The sequence below is a fragment of the Oncorhynchus mykiss genome, chromosome 3, assembly GCF_057628025.1.
Source record: "Oncorhynchus mykiss isolate SJ-2025 chromosome 3, ASM5762802v1, whole genome shotgun sequence".
Classification (NCBI taxonomy): domain Eukaryota; kingdom Metazoa; phylum Chordata; class Actinopteri; order Salmoniformes; family Salmonidae; genus Oncorhynchus; species Oncorhynchus mykiss.
In genome coordinates, this window is record NC_143024.1 from 10607017 (window position 1) to 10623848 (window position 16832).

General features: G+C 47.1%; 1 protein-coding gene across 3 annotated transcripts in view; it reads left to right on the forward strand.

Moving 5' to 3' along the window:
• The window catches only part of LOC149984334 (protein tyrosine phosphatase type IVA 3-like), a 52252-nt gene that overhangs the window by 24985 nt on the left and 10435 nt on the right, over positions 1 to 16832 (forward strand). For 2 of the 3 annotated variants that reach the window (XM_090220356.1, XM_090220360.1), the window contains exons 2-4: positions 8797 to 9497; positions 10040 to 10132; positions 16032 to 16162. In XM_090220356.1, coding sequence (XP_090076482.1) covers positions 9399 to 9497; positions 10040 to 10132; positions 16032 to 16162 — 323 coding nt within the window. In that variant the 5' untranslated portion in view covers positions 8797 to 9398. Of the gene's footprint in view, positions 1 to 4452; positions 4801 to 8796; positions 9498 to 10039; positions 10133 to 16031; positions 16163 to 16832 lie in introns of those variants that run through there. The other variant, XM_090220348.1, reaches the window with a different exon arrangement.

The following is a 16832-nucleotide window of genomic DNA, read 5'->3' on the forward strand; positions in this document are numbered from 1 at the left end:
GCCACCCCTCATAGCCTGGTTCCTCTCTAGGTTTCTTCCTAGGTTCCTGCCTTTCTAGGGAGTTTTTCCTAGCCACCGTGCTTCTACATCTGCATTGCTTGCTGTTTGGGGTTTTAGGCTGGGTTTCTGTATAGCACTTTGTGACATCGGCTGATGTAAGAAGGGCTTTATATATACATTTGATTGATTGACCTGTTATGCTCTCTGTGATCTGTTGTCTACCCAGTGTAGTCATGTGATCGTCCATTCCAGCCACATAATCATCCAATTAACGTCCTCAGAGGACAGCCCAAGCCTTCTGAAGATTTCTCAGAATGATGCTCTGGCCTCTGTGGCCTGGCTGCTAGGATACCGTGTGGACATGTTTACCAGTCATCTAGTCAGTCTGCGTGACAACAACAGTGGAGAAGTCTAGCCTCACCGCCGTGCCCTCTAGTTGTTGTGGATATCTGGCCGACACGGCTGTTTGAGTTGTGCATCACTGACTCTACAGTAGTGGACCTACAATACCTAGGCCTAAATAGCTTTTTATAATAAATCTTGTGTTTACGAAGTCAACCCTGAGGTCTATTTGAGCCCTCAAACTGCTAAGCTTAATAGTTTCTTTAAAATCCCAGCGTGTTGTGGGTGACAGTCAATGTAGTAGCTAATAAGCTTGGCCAAGCTACATCCTTTACTGAGCCACGGCATGACTTCATCACCCGAGTATAAAGCCAACAACAAACAGATAAAGGCTTGCCCTCCTGGATCACTGGGCACTATATTTAGGCCTATCCAGAGACAGAGCTATTAAAGTCTAGTTTTGTAACACACTGGCCCTGTGTATGAAGGATTAGACTGTGTGTACAGGTGAGAAGCCATTAAGGAGAGTGGAGAGATAAGCCATTGTGGAGAGAGAGAAGTTAGACTATGAGGAATTGTTGTTCTGTTGTCTGCCATGTGTTGCTGTTGTCTATAGTATCCTGATTAATTTAATCAGTTATCAAGTGCTAGTTTTCATGGAAGCTGAAGACTTACAAACCAACCAATTGACTTCCCAAACCTCAAATCCAGGTCTGGTCTGTTTGGTCTGCATCTCCTGTAGCTGCTCGGCACTCTGGGTTTAAAACTCTGTGTACCTGCTCCTCAAAGGAGGAAGGACCACAGCTTGCCGCTCTGTCCCTGCTAGAAACATCTAACTGGTCTCTAAGGTTTGGGTCTCGTGTTTGGGCTGGTGAGAGTGTCACTGTGATGTGTGTGTGAGAGGGGGGGGGCTGGTGAGAGTCTGTGTGTGACTCCATATGAGTAATCATATACATAATATCTGGTCCTCTGGCAAGGCTCAGACTTGGACTACATCCCAAATGACACCCTATTCCCTTTATAGTGCACTACTTTTGACCAGGGCCCGTCATAGTAGATAGGGTGCTATTTGGTAAGCAACCTTTGGCCCAGTTTCAGCTACTCAGCAGGGCTTCCTACCTCTTGATAGGCTGAACTGGTTTTACTCCACAGGAGGCCCTGTAAATCTTTCTCCTATTTAGAACAACAACAGCCCTGATAGATATTATAGGCTACTGTGTTCAGGTGAGACCGGAATAGACACATAACAACATTAGATAAAGGAGTGGTGTTTGGCTAGGCTACAGTAAGGCTGTTATTGGAACAGTGATCCTGGACTGGAGCATGGTATACTGGTGATGTAGCTAGCTAGCCTGATCCTGGACTGGAGCATGGTATACTGGTGATGTAGCTAGCTAGCCTGATCCTGGACTGGAGCGTGGTATACTGGTGATGTAGCTAGCTAGCCTGACCCTGGACTGGAGCATGGTATACTGGTGATGTAGCTAGCTAGCCTGATCCTGGACTGGAGCATGGTATACTGGTGATGTAGCTAGCTAGCCTCATCCTGGACTGGAGCATGGTATACTGGTGATGTAGCTAGCTAGCCTGATCCTGGACTGGAGCATGGTATACTGGTGATGTAGCTAGCTAGCCTGATTCTGGACTGGAGCATGGTATGCTGGTGATGTAGCTAGCTAGCCTGACCCTGGACTGGAGCATGGTATACTGGTGATGTAGCTAGCTAGCCTGATCCTGGACTGGAGCATGGTATACTGGTGATGTAGCTAGCTAGCCTCATCCTGGACTGGAGCGTGGTATACTGGTGATGTAGCTAGCTAGCCTGACCCTGGACTGGAGCATGGTATACTGGTGATCTAGCTAGCTAGCCTGACCCTGGACTGGAGCATGGTATACTGGTGATGTAGCTAGCTAGCCTGATCCTGGACTGGAGCATGGTATACTGGTGATGTAGCTAGCTAGCCTGATCCTGGACTGGAGCATGGTATACTGGTGATGTAGCTAGCTAGCCTGATCCTGGACTGGAACATGGTATACTGGTAATGTAGCTAGCTAGCCTGATCCTGGACTGGAGCATGGTATGCTGGTGATGTAGCTAGCTAGCCTGACCCTGGACTGGAGCATGGTATACTGGTGATGTAGCTAGCTAACCTGAGCCAAGGACTATTGTTAGTACTCCAACAGTCTGGACTATTCGTGACGAATAACACACCTAAAGTCTGATAAAAAAATCATAAGAGGTGGAGCAGGGAGCTGTCACAGCGGTAATGCAGAGTATGTGAGTGGAGCTGGAGCGAGGAGCGGAGCATGCCCAATTTAACTGGAGCACGGAGCAACTTTCCCAAAGGCCTTTCACCCGCTCCAATATCGCTCCAGTAACGCTCACTTCCCCACCTCAGGGCCTGCCTGGCCCAGCATGCATTTGTAGCCTACTTGTGTGCTGCTGTAGCCCCTTGCTTTAGCTACTGTCATGGAGTTCACTAAAGATGTTCATAAAGAAAATGATTAAAACACACAGGTGCTAAACCAAGGTGACTTACAAAGATGAGGAGGACCAAGCAGTGGAGCGAGTGTGATGTAATGTCCACAACTAATGAGTCCTTGTGGAATCTGAAAAATCACCTTAAATAAATGCATGATTGGGTACTTACTACAGTTAAAATTTGTTTTATTCAAAGGCACTGTAGATTGAGCCTTATAAGGCATTCTTTGTGTAATTTGTATTTAATTCTAAGTCACAGCCTATATGTGCAATTTCTAGACGACAATGATTTAACACAACTAAATGTTTAAATGCTGAGCGCTCTTTGTCCCTGCCTCTCTACCAGCCTAGTGTGTCACACTCACTAATGCTCCACAATGGATTTATTTGTAGGCTATAGCCTTGTGATAATAGTCTAATAATATAGCTTAAATAATACATTGTTGTTACGTCTTAGGCTACCTGTCTGGCTACTGACCTATTTACAGTGTTTCTATGCCGTTTAATACGACACGTGGCCTGTTTTCAAATGAAGAGCGCTTCTTAGTCACCTTTTACACGTTTCAATTATTTTCATTCAAATGGTTTGGTTTCAATACTGCAAAAGCAAATGGTCGGTCCATGTAGTCACATAGATGGGTGTTGGTTAAATTATATATATATATTTTAAATGAATAGAACGAATTTGAAGTGGCGTTTTTTTTAAATGTCCTGTGAGCGAGGAGCGTTTTCTAGCCGAGCGTGTAGAAAGGACATGGAGCGCCCGTGAGCGACGAGCGGGATTTCCGACCGCTCAGCTCCGCTCACACACCCTGCAGCAATGACAATGACACAGCCCATCAATAACACTGCTTCATTGCTGCAGATAGAAGTCTGACTCATGTGTGATGTTATTTATGAGCCAGTCAGTAGCTGTAGTCCTTTCATTCCCCACCTGACCCACAGTCACACTGTCTGAGTTCCAAATGGCACCCCATTCCCTTATATAGTGCGCAACTCTTGACCAGGCCCGATAGGGAGTAGGGTTCCATTTGGGACTAGAGCCACAGTTAATGCTCTTATAGGAATGGCTGACCTGTGGGCTCCATTAAAGTCCTTGGCTGGCGTGCTGGCAGCTACACAGAAATAGCCCGTCAGGCCCCTTTGTTCAGCCGCCACAGGTTTCTGTCAGCTAGCTAGCGCCACTATGGGTTTGATTGACAGCTGAAGAGAGATGTCCCATGGTGGTACATGTTTCTGTATACTAGCAGTTAAGGGAAAGGGGAGAGAACAGAGTAGATGGTGGTACATGTTTCTGTATACTAACAGTTAAGGGGAGTAAACAGAGTGAAGTTGGTTAGGTTTATGGGTTCTGACTTCTGGGGGTGACTGTTAAATATAGTGAAGTTGGTTAGGGTCATAGGTTATGGGTTGTTCTGACTCCTGGGGGTGACTGTTAACCCTAACCAACTTCACTATATTTAACAGTCACCCCCAGGAGTCAGAACAACCCATAACCCTAACCAACTTCACTATATTTATGGGTCAACTCTCTGTGCCTCCTAGAGCATTACATGCATTTGTTTGTGACATTACCAGTTGAGTGCTGCCAGTGTCATATGACAAACCTGGGCAGCCTCAACTGGTTCAGAACCGAGATGGCAGAGAGAGAGAGAGAGAGAGAGAGCGCCTGTGGGAGGGACCACAGGATGAGAGGTGTGGTGAAGAGTTATTTGCCTAGATTACTATAAGCTTTCTCACGGGTGTGTGCAGTGTGGATGGACGCTCAGTGTGTGAAGGGGAAGCTCTGCAGAGTAACAGGTTGGAGAGACTCCTTGGAGGACCTGGGGTTTGATGAGCTTGATCAACCTGGTGGTGACAGAGGAATGAAATGCTTCTTGGGCTTTAGCTGTGAGGAAGGAATCTAAAGAAGACTGTTTGTTGTTTCTCGTCTTGTCTAATTTGAGGATGTTTTCTTGTCAAAGAAGTTGTCTCAGGTGAGCAGTACAATACGGTGGCTTCTCTGACTGCTAGTTTTACTCTGGACTTTTACAAACAGTTGACTTCAACAGTTGTATTTTCTACTTCACAGTTGGCTACTATGTGTTCAGTTAGGAGGTAGTGAGGGAAGTTATTTTGGTAAGGAGATGGTGTAGTAATAACTGTCAAGCCGAAGCCCCCATAGATTGTATCGAATTACTGTCAGTGTGTCCGCGTTACCTCAATTAGGCAGCAACCTCATCCTTATTACATTTAAACGGTAGGCTGCAACCTCATCCTTATTACATTTAAACGGTAGGCTACAACCTCATCCTTAGTACATTTAAACGGTAGGCTGCAACCTCATCCTTAGTACATTTAAACGGTAGGCTGCAACCTCATCCTTATTACATTTAAACGGTAGGCTACAACCTCATCCTTATTACATTTAAACGGTAGGCTGCAACCTCATCCTTATTACATTTAAACGGTAGGCTGCAACCTCATCCTTATTACATGTAACCGGTAGGCTGCAACCTCATCCTTATTACATTTAAACGGTAGGCTGCAACCTCATCCTTATTACATTTAAACGGTAGGCTGCAACCTCATCCTTATTACATTTAAACGGTAGGCTGCAACCTCATCCTTAATACATTTAAACGGTAGGCTACAACCTCATCCTTATTACATTTAAACGGTAGGCTGCAACCTCATCCTTATTACATTTAAACGGTAGGCAGCAACCTCATCCTTATTACATGTAACCGGTAGGCTGCAACCTCATCCTTATTACATTTAAACGGTAGGCTGCAACCTCATCCTTATTACATGTAACCGGTAGGCTGCAACCTCATCCTTATTACATTTAAACGGTAGGCTGCAACCTCATCCTTAATACATTTAAACGGTAGGCTGCAACCTCATCCTTATTACATGTAACCGGTAGGCTGCAACCTCATCCTTATTACATTTAAACGGTAGGCTGCAACCTCATCCTTAATACATTTAAACGGTAGGCTACAACCTCATCCTTATTACATTTAAACGGTAGGCTGCAACCTCATCCTTAATACATTTAAACGGTAGGCTACAACCTCATCCTTATTACATTTAAACGGTAGGCTGCAACCTCATCCTTATTACATTTAAACGGTAGGCTACAACCTCATCCTTATTACATTTAAACGGTAGGCTACAACCTCATCCTTATTACATTTAAACGGTAGGCTGCAACCTCATCCTTATTACATTTAAACGGTAGGCTGCAACCTCATCCTTAATACATTTAAACGGTAGGCTGCAACCTCATCCTTATTACATTTAAACGGTAGGCTGCAACCTCATCCTTATTACATTTAAACGGTAGGCTGCAACCTCATCCTTATTACATTTAAACGGTAGGCTACAACCTCATCCTTATTACATTTAAACGGTAGGCTACAACCTCATCCTTATTACATGTAACCGGTAGGCTGCAACCTCATCCTTATTACATATAACCGGTAGGCTGCAACCTCATCCTTATTACATTTGACCGGTAGGCTGCAACCTCATCCTTATTACATTTAAACGGTAGGCTGCAACCTATAACATTACGACAGACAACACTACTAGGTTACAGTATGTCTCTACAGGTAAAACAACACTACCAGGTTACAGTATGTCTCTACAGGTAAAACAACACTACTAGATTACAGTATGTCTCTACAGGTAAAACAACACTACCAGGTTACAGTATGTCTCTACAGGTAAAACAACACTACTAGTATCATCCTGATCAAGATTGTGAATTGTGGTGTAACTGGAGAAGTGTCCCTACAGCGCTAAAATAGTAGAAATAACTGGAGAAGTGTCCCTACTGCACAGTGTTTTCCATTTGTGTCCTACCATCTCGAAGTATGCAGTATGTTTAACACATGGCGCTGTGTGTGGTTAGCGTATGGCGCCGTGTGTGGTTAGCGTATGGCGCCGTGTGTGGTTAGCGTATGGCGCCGTGTGTGGTTAGCGTATGGCGCCGTGTGTGGTTAGCGTATGGCGCCGTGTGTGGTTAGCGTATGGCGCTGTGCGTGGTTAGCGTATGGCACCGTGTGTGGTTAGCGTATGGCGCCGTGTGTGGTTAGCGTATGGCGCTGTGCGTGGTTAGCGTATGGCGCCGTGTGTGGTTAGCGTATGGCGCCGTGTGTGGTTAGCGTATGGCGCCGTGTGTGGTTAGCGTATGGCGCCGTGTGTGGTTAGCGTATGGCGCCGTGTGTGGTTAGCGTATGGCGCCGTGTGTGGTTAGCGTATGGCGCCGTGTGTGGTTAGCGTATGGCGCTGTGCGTGGTTAGCGTATGGCGCCGTGTGTGGTTAGCGTATGGCGCCGTGTGTGGTTAGCGTATGGCGCCGTGTGTGGTTAGCGTATGGCGCCGTGTGTGGTTAGCGTATGGCGCCGTGTGTGGTTAGCGTATGGCGCCGTGTGTGGTTAGCGTATGGCGCTGTGTGTGGTTAGCGTATGGCGCCGTGTGTGGTTAGCGTATGGCGCTGTGTGTGGTTAGCGTATGGCGCCGTGTGTGGTTAGCGTATGGCGCCGTGTGTGGTTAGCGTATGGCGCCGTGTGTGGTTAGCGTATGGCGCCGTGTGTGGTTAGCGTATGGCGCCGTGTGTGGTTAGCGTATGGCGCCGTGTGTGTGGTATTTGTGGAATTGGCAGTTCTAGGGTATCAGTTATCCTCACCTAGGCCCAGGGCCTAAAATGAACACCCGCCACCTGCTGAACGTGGGTAGATTTTGCCGTTGGCAGGTAAGAATGTATAATTCACCAGCTATGTTAGTGCGTGGCAGTACTCCAGGCTCTACAGTGTGGGTATTTCATAAAAATAGTCCAGCATGGGCCCAAGTGAGTTGTGATTTATAGCTTAATCAAAGCTACAGTAGCTGTTTTCAAAGTATTAATGCCATTTTGTTTCGTATCTGTTAATGCACAGAGAAAGCTATAACATTAGGATTCAGATATCAGGCAGCAACACTGCCTGTCTGGGGGGCTGTGAGTGCTGAAATATTAGTTTTTTAGAAGCAATGGGCACAGGCATAACAGTTGGTCTAATTTACTCAAGTATCCTACAGTGATTTCTTGTTTATTTACATTGTTTTGTTCACAAGCTAGGTTACTTTTTCAATGTTTTGAGTTTCCTCCCACTGCTAGCAAAAAGATACCTTGTTGGCTCTCTTACTAGTGACACAGGCACATGTGATGACTTGAGTGGCCCTGTTACCAAGGTAACCTTAAAAGGGCAGCTAAACATTTTTTGTCTGATATTTATGTTAAAAATACTCAGGTCACAGAATAGTAAATTACATTGAGAAATATAACCAATAACATCTTACTAGTAATACATTTCTTGTTTTAGAAACATTACTAAGCATGGCAGTTTTTTGTTTCTTTGTGTAATTATGGCAGCACATTTTTTTTAAATTTTGGCTGGTAAAAAATCTGATTGGCTGGTAGATTTTTTTTGTATCTACCTGCCACGGTGGCTGCTATACAAACAAGTTAGTTTTAGGGCCTGTCTTTTACCTGTCTGTGTCCTCTCCTTACCCTGTGGGTGTGTCTGACTGACTGACTGACTGACTTGACTGACTGTTTGACTGACTGTATCGTCTTCTATCTGTCTGTGTCCTCTCCTTACCCTGTGTGTGTAGTTTGATAGAATAAACGTTTACCAAATGATCTTCAGCCCAGCTTGATCAAAAAAGGGAAATTATGTCCTGAACTGACTGACTGGGGATAATGGAGAACAGGTAGACTTTCTCTCCCCAACTAACAGTGTGTGTGTGTGTGTGTTTTGACTGTTAGTCCCACTGACTCTCTCCTGTGTGTGTGTGTGTGTGTGTGTGTGTGTGTGTGTGTGTGTGTGTGTGTGTGTGTGTGTGTGTGTGTGTGTGTGTGTGTGTGTGTGTGTGTGTGTGTGTGTGTGTGTGTGTGTGTGTGTGTGTGTGTGTGTTAGTCCCACTGACTCTCTCCTGTCTTTGCAGCGCTGCACTCAGGCCGGCCAGTCGTTGATGGAGTTCTTGCAGGGGAGCGGTGACTACTGCCACGCCCAACATCTCAGCGCTTGAGCCCAGGCCCCCCGGGGGGAGGATGGCCCTGCTGCCCTGCTGCACCTCCCACCCCTGAATGCCCACAGCCAGGTTGCCCTCTCCACCCAGACCCAGACACCCCCACTCTGACTGTAGACTGACCGACGGACGGCAGGCCCACTAACTCACCAGATGGGGTAGTGAGTGTCGGTGGCCAAGGGCAGCGTAAGCTAACGGACAGCTACCTCTTCACCCTGTCCAACCCCCACTCTATTCCCAGCACACCAAGACACCCTGGACAGGAGAGACTTGAGAGGACCTTGTAAATTCCTCCTGAGGTGGGGTGTTGTTGCTGGGGTTTGTTCCTCCGCCTCAGAGAGACTAGCAGGGGTGACCTGCCTTCTTGGCTTCCTGCCTGGCTTCCTGCCTGCTGTGTCAGGACAGTGTAGTGTAGCTGGTGGGCTGGGTGCTCCTCTGTCAGGGTGGGTGCGGGCCCCTGGGTCTGTGTCGACGTCGTGGCTTCTTCTCCTGAGAGTGGGATCCTCAGTGTGTCCAGAATGAACCGTCCGGCTCCCCCCGTCGAGGTCTCCTACAAGAACATGAGGTTCCTCATCACACACAACCCCACCAACGCCACCCTCGACACCTTCATCGAGGTGAGACAGAGAAGAACCTTCCACACAACACCACTAACACCACTCTTATCACCTTCATCAAGGTGAGACAGAGAGGAATCTTCCAGACTGTTCTGGCTCTCGGTCGTCTAATCCTGCTGAGTTAGAAGTGGTACCTAGGTAACTGATCTAAAATCAGATTACTCCTCCGGGTTCACACTGCACGTTCTTAGCCCAGGGCTAAGCTTCATGAATATTCATGTTAGGTGAAAATGGAAATGTCACAATAAATGGAATTTGATGACAATTAATATTTAAACTGGGTGACAATCTGTGATTGGCTAACCCTGAAAACTTGGTTCTAAGAACACAGTGTGAGTCTCTCAGGGAAAACCCAGAACTGATGGTAGATCAGCATCTAGGGAAAACGTAATCCTACTCGGTCTGATTGGTATTACCACTGTAACTAGCTGTGTCATGTGACAGGGCGGTGACCAAATCAATCTAACTGGTATTACAACTGTCATTGTCAAACCTCCGACTCTCATGAATGGTTTTAATGAAGTTACCTCTCCCTTTTCCAGGACCTGAAGCAGTATGGTGCAACAACAGTGGTGCGGGTGTGTGAGGTCACCTACGACAAGACACGTCTGGAGAAGGATGGCATCACAGTCATGGTGCGCAAAGATACACACACACATACATCAGATCTCTCTTCTCTACACTCTCTCACTAGGGTCCTATTCACTAGGAACCAAACGGAAACAAAACAGGCTGAAACGAAGGGGGACCTACCTGAATTTGTCCAATGAGAAAAGCTTTTTTTTTCATTTTTCTGTTGCAAGACGTTTTGCTACGGTGCCAAAAGTTCTGGTACGCTGTGCACTAATGAATACGACCCTGGTGGTGTTCAGTAGGTACAAAATGAGGTGAAACGTGGCCTGCTACTGTCTGAACTGGTCCATTGAGACTAGTCTACTGGTATCTGAACTGGTCCATTGAGACTAGTCTACTGGTACCTGAACTGGTCCATTGAGACTAGTCTACTGCTACCTGAACTGGTCCATTGAGACTAGTCTACTCCTACCTGAACTGGTCCATTGAGACTAGTCTACTGCTACCTTAACTGGTCCATTGAGACTAGTCTACTGCTACCTGAACTGGTCCATTGAGACTAGTCTACTGCTACCTGAACTGGTGCATTGAGACTAGTCTACTGCTACCTGAACTGGTCCATTGAGACTAGTCTACTGCTACCTGAACTGGTCCATTGAGACTAGTCTACTGCTACCTGAACTGGTCCATTGAGACTAGTCTACTGCTACCTGAACTGGTCCATTGAGACTAGTCTACTGCTACCTGAACTGGTCCATTGAGACTAGTCTACTCGTACCTGAACTGGTCCATTGAGACTAGTCTACTGGTATCTGAACTGGTCCATTGAGACTAGTCTACTCGCTCTGTTTCAAAACATTTTCTCCAGTATGTTCCTACTGACCCTGTTTCCTCTCTCTCTGCCATGTGGAGGATGTTATTCATGATGTCACCCTGCTGCACATGTGTTGGAGTAGAGGAAACACTACCTCCTGCCCCACACACACACACACACACACACACACACACACACACACACACACACACACACACACACACACACACACACACACACACACATCTGGCTCAGCGTCAGGGTGTACCTCATGGTTTACTCCTCTCTTGTCTCCCAACATCCTCTCCTCTCACCTGGTCTTTCTTTTGCTTCACTTTCTCTCGCTCTCTCTCTTTTCTCTCTCTCTCCTTTCTCTCTCTCTCCTTTCTCTCTCTCTCTCTCGCTCTCTCTCCTTTCTCTCTCTCCTTTCTCTCCCTCTGAGTTAATAATGTTGTTGAGAGCAGAGAGCGGGTACCCTCTCAGAGGAGAGGTAGCATCAGATGCGAAGAATGTAGGGATGTAGAGATAGCTAGAGGCCCGGGTTACATAAGGCCCTTAACCACCCTCTGTCTGTTGTGTTATCAGAGTGACACGGTCACACAGAGTCCTCTCTCTTCTCTTCCCTGTGTGAGAGAGAGCCTTGTATCCTGGCTGACTGAGTCCTCTCTCTTCTCTTCCCTGTGTGAGAGAGAGCCTTGTATCCTGGCTGACTGAGTCCTCTCTCTTCTCTTCCCTGTGTGAGAGAGAGCCTTGTATCCTGGCTGACTGAGTCCTCTCTCTTCTCTTCCCTGTGTGAGAGAGAGCCTTGTATCCTGGCTGACTGAGTCCTCTCTCTTCTCTTCCCTGTGTGAGAGAGAGCCTTGTATCCTGGCTGACTGAGTCCTCTCTCTTCTCTTCCCTGTGTGAGAGAGAGCCTTGTATCCTGGCTGACTGAGTCCTCTCTCTTCTCTTCCCTGTGTGAGAGAGATCCTTGTATCCTGGCTGACTGAGTCCTCTCTCTTCTCTTCCCTGTGTGAGAGAGAGCCTTGTATCCTGGCTGACTGAGTCCTCTCTCTTCTCTTCCCTGTGTGAGAGAGAGCCTTGTATCCTGGCTGACTGAGTCCTCTCTCTTCTCTTCCCTGTGTGAGAGAGAGCCTTGTATCCTGGCTGACTGAGTCCTCTCTCTTCTCTTCCCTGTGTGAGAGAGATCCTTGTATCCTGGCTGACTGAGTCCGACTCTGGTCAAAGGTAGTGCACTATGTAGGGAATAGGGTGCCATTTGGGACGTACCCTTGTACACTTGTTGACTGACTGGCAGAGAGAGAGCCTGGCTGGCAGGTGAAACCCGGTTCCCGGTTCCCCTCCACATCTCCCTGAACTCCAGATGAAAACCATGTTGTCTGTCTCATTCAGAACGCTGTGTAATGTGCTGTTCTGTCTGACATGGCTCGTGATGCTTTCATTGCTCAAAGAGGTTATTTATTGGCATTATATGGAGAAATGTTACTCCCACACTCTCTGCTTTTGCAGGTTACTTTAGTCTTACCAGTGTATCAGTAATGGTGGGGGTATATTTGGAGGCCATATATAACCAGTAATAACAGTGGTAAGTACCAGAGGTGCGTCCATCCACCTTGTGACTGACTTAACATAGACCATCCTCTGTAGCATGTGATAACATTCAGCTGACTGATATAAAGGGACTGTGGACTCATTCAGGAAGTGGCCCAAAATGGCACCCTATTGTGTCCATATAGTGCACTACTTTTGAGCAGAGCTGTATGGTCCCTAATCATAAGTAGTGCACTGCACTATAAAGGGAATAGGGTGCCAGATTTGAGACCTACACTCTGCCAAACGTCTCGCTGGTTGTCGTATGAGAGTCAAGTTGCAGAGGAAGGATACCATGGTGACAAGGTCTGTTCTGGGGGTTCCGAGAAACGGCCCAAGACGTTCTTCGGGCCACAATTAGAACTCTGCCTCCTCCTCCTCCAAGCTCTTGTCTCTAGCTCTGGGCTGCGTTGGTTGGACTTGGAATGAGCTTCACGACATGAATAGCTTACTGTTGACATACCAGGCGGCTCTGTTCACCTCTTAGTAGATGTAAATGTTATTTTGAACCACATCCTCTCTACAGTCAAAGATTCTATTAGGGAGAGATTTACTCTCAAGGTTGTCACAACGGGTTCACCCATTATGGAGTTCTGTAGCATCAAAACAGACATGTAAATGGACATGTCGGTGTCTTTGGTGTTGTGGTGACTTCTACATATCTTGATGCCCACAACTTCTTTAGATATCCACAGCAGGATGCAGAGAAATTCAAGGCATTTCATGTGAGGTTAGGGTCACGCCTTGCCGTGTACAGGATTAGTGTCCTACCTGGAACATTGAACAGAGAGTAGAATGGTTCCTGTTGTGGGTTTTGCCTGTGTGTTACTGGTAGAATGGGTCCTGTTGTGGGTTTTGCCTGTGTGTTACTGGTAGAATGGGTCCTGTTGTGGGTTTTGCCTGTGTGTTACTGGTAGAATGGGTCCTGTTGTGGGTTTTGCCTGTGTGTTACTGGTAGAATGGGTCCTGTTGTGGGTTTTGCCTGTGTGTTACTGGTAGAATGGGTCCTGTTGTGGGTTTTGCCTGTGTGTTACTGGTAGAATGGGTCCTGTTGTGGGTTTTGCCTGTGTGTTACTGGTAGAATGGGTCCTGTTGTGGGTTTTGCCTGTGTGTTACTGGTAGAATGGGTCCTGTTGTGGGTTTTGCCTGTGTGTTACTGGTAGAATGGGTCCTGTTGTGGGTTTTGCCTGTGTGTTACTGGTAGAATGGGTCCTGTTGTGGGTTTTGCCTGTGTGTTACTGGTAGAATGGGTCCTGTTGTGGGTTTTGCCTGTGTGTTACTGGTAGAATGGGTCCTGTTGTGGGTTTTGCCTGTGTGTTACTGGTAGAATGGGTCCTGTTGTGGGTTTTGCCTGTGTGTTACTGGTAGAATGGGTCCTGTTGTGGGTTTTGCCTGTGTGTTACTGGTAGAATGGGTCCTGTTGTGGGTTTTGCCTGTGTGTTACTGGTAGAATGGGTCCTGTTGTGGGTTTTGCCTGTGTGTTACTGGTAGAATGGGTCCTGTTGTGGGTTTTGCCTGTGTGTTACTGGTAGAATGGGTCCTGTTGTGGGTTTTGCCTGTGTGTTACTGGTAGAATGGGTCCTGTTGTGGGTTTTGCCTGTGTGTTACTGGTAGAATGGGTCCTGTTGTGGGTTTTGCCTGTGTGTTACTGGTAGAATGGGTCCTGTTGTGGGTTTTGCCTGTGTGTTACTGGTAGAATGGATCCTGTTGTGGGTTTTGCCTGTGTGTTACTGGTAGAATGGGTCCTGTTGTGGGTTTTGCCTGTGTGTTACTGGTAGAATGGGTCCTGTTGTGGGTTTTGCCTGTGTGTTACTGGTAGAATGGGTCCTGTTGTGGGTTTTGCCTGTGTGTTACTGGTAGAATGGGTCCTGTTGTGGGTTTTGCCTGTGTGTTACTGGTAGAATGGGTCCTGACAGTTTCTTGTTTTGTTTTTTTGAGAGAGAAAGTCCCAGTTGCACCCTTCTATTCATGGCAGTGTGAAATAGTGATGTCATCATAACATCTTTCCCAGCCAGGCCTGTGATCCACTGGCTCAGCTGAGCTGTTGCCTTGGTAACGCATTGTCGTCAGACACACAAGATGTTTGTACCTGGGAGCAGGTATTGTGTTGTTGGAAGTCCCACTCCACTAGGAGATAAGAGATGACTCTCTCTCTCTCTCTCTCTGTCTCTCTCTCTCTCTGTCTCTGTCTCTGTCTCTGTGTGTGTGTTATTTTTTTTACATGTAACCTTTTATTTAACTAGGCAAGCCAGTTAAGAACAAATTCTTATTTACAATGACGGCCTACCCTGGCCAAACCCGGACGGCGCTGGGCCAATTGTGCGCCGCCCTGTGGGACTCCCAATCACGGCCGGATGTGATACAGTGTCTGATGGGTCTCTAGTGTGACTGATCCCTCCTAGACACCCATGGTTTCTGCTTTAAGCCTTCATCTGTCCAATGGAGGAGTCAAACAGCTGGTTTGAGCATCCTTGATGCTGTATGGTGCATTAGGTCTACATCTGACCAGGTGATGGATGTCTTAGTTCATCTACCATCACTGTCTAATCCTTCAATGAAAAGAGTGTTTGTCATTATAGGGGATGGTAGCCCAACATGGCCAGAAAAATACATTGTATCCAACCGACTGATTTAATGTACACTAGCCAAACCAATTAAACGTTGAAGTCAAACAGTTCACCACAGTTCACTCCGTGAAGAAGAGGTGACCACACATCTGTTCTCTGTTGTGGTTCTGCACCAACTACAAACAAACCCCTTCTAGTGTTGTCTGTGTTGACAGAAGGCTTTCCTGATGCTGTGGGTGCCGATGGAACATGATATGTGTCCCAAATGGCACCCTATTTTGCTTGTTGAGATGGCAGGAACAGTGAATAGTGTAGGAAGGACACAGTGTGTTGTCTGTGGGGACAGTTGGTTCACGTTGCGAGTCATGCTTAGATGACTGAGGTTGGTACACTCTGCGTTCCTCCCCGTTACGTGGGTACAGATGTCTCATTTCACAGTGTGCAGCGGCTTGGAACCAGTTGTTTCAGACATGCAGCGCTTCACAAACTCTTTTAATACATTCACCCTCAGTAGGGGATTCTGCTTTGTCTGGTTCCTCAGTTTAAAGTAGGTAGGGGTGCAGTGTAGAGCTGCTTTGTCTGGTTCCTCAGTTTGAAGTAGGTAGGGGTGCAGTGTAGAGCTGCTTTGTCTGGTTCCTCAGTTTGAAGTAGGTAGGGGTGCAGTGTAGAGCTGCTTTGTCTGGTTCCTCAGTTTAAAGTAGGTAGGGGTGCAGTGTAGAGCTGCTTTGTCTGGTTCCTCAGTTTGAAGTAGGTAGGGGTGCAGTGTAGAGCTGCTTTGTCTGGTTCCTCAGTTTGAAGTAGGTAGGGGTGCAGTGTAGAGCTGCTTTGTCTCGTAACAATGGGCTCCCTCAGAGTGCCAATGCTAATCAGCTGTTTCTGTCAGAGAGACAGAACTGTACTGTTTATGATGTGTGACGCCGAAGACCAATTCCCACATTGTGTGGACAATTACATTGTTTTCTAATGTGAATGTATTTGTGTGTTTTCCAGGACTGGGCCTTTGATGACGGTGCCCCTCCGCCCACTAAGATCGTAGATGATTGGCTGAACCTGCTGAAGACTAAGTTCCGTGAGGACCCTGGCTGCTGCGTGGCGGTGCACTGTGTTGCCGGGCTGGGACGGTACGGCTCATTAATACACTTCTGTCTCAGGGTTCTGATTGGGTGAGACGGTTGAACCAAGATCACACGGCTGCAGTGTCCCCCACCCACTGTGACGGCCACTGTCCCAGCAGCCACCAGTCTCTCGCCTTCTCCTACAGCCTGACCAGGGCCCTCTCTCAGCATGCAGACAGAACCAAGCCAAAGTCAACTGTTAGCCAAGGGGCCACTCCTTCACAACTAATCCACCGTTTATTATTCAAAGCACAGAGGTTGAGTTCTGAAAAACGTTGACGCAGCATTTATTTCTATTGTGTGTCTAAGTGTCTCAGATTGGATCTCTACTAGTTAGCTCACCAGAACTCTGGTCAAAAGTAGTGCACTATATAGGGAATAGGGTGCCATTTGGGATGTTGCCAAGTCGTCTTGTGAAATGTCAGTTAGCTGTATTCTGGTTGGCCACGCCCAGACTTGTAATGTATGTTCTGTAGTTGAGCCTCTGGACTCCCGTTGGCATGCCGTACATTAGTTCGTACGGTTGGCCATGCCGTACATTAGTTCTTACGGTTGGCCATGCCGTACATTAGTTCTTACGGTTGGCCATGCCGTACATTACCATACATTAGTTCTTATGGTTGGCATGCCGTACATTAGTTCTTACGGTTGGCCATGCCGTACATTACCATACATT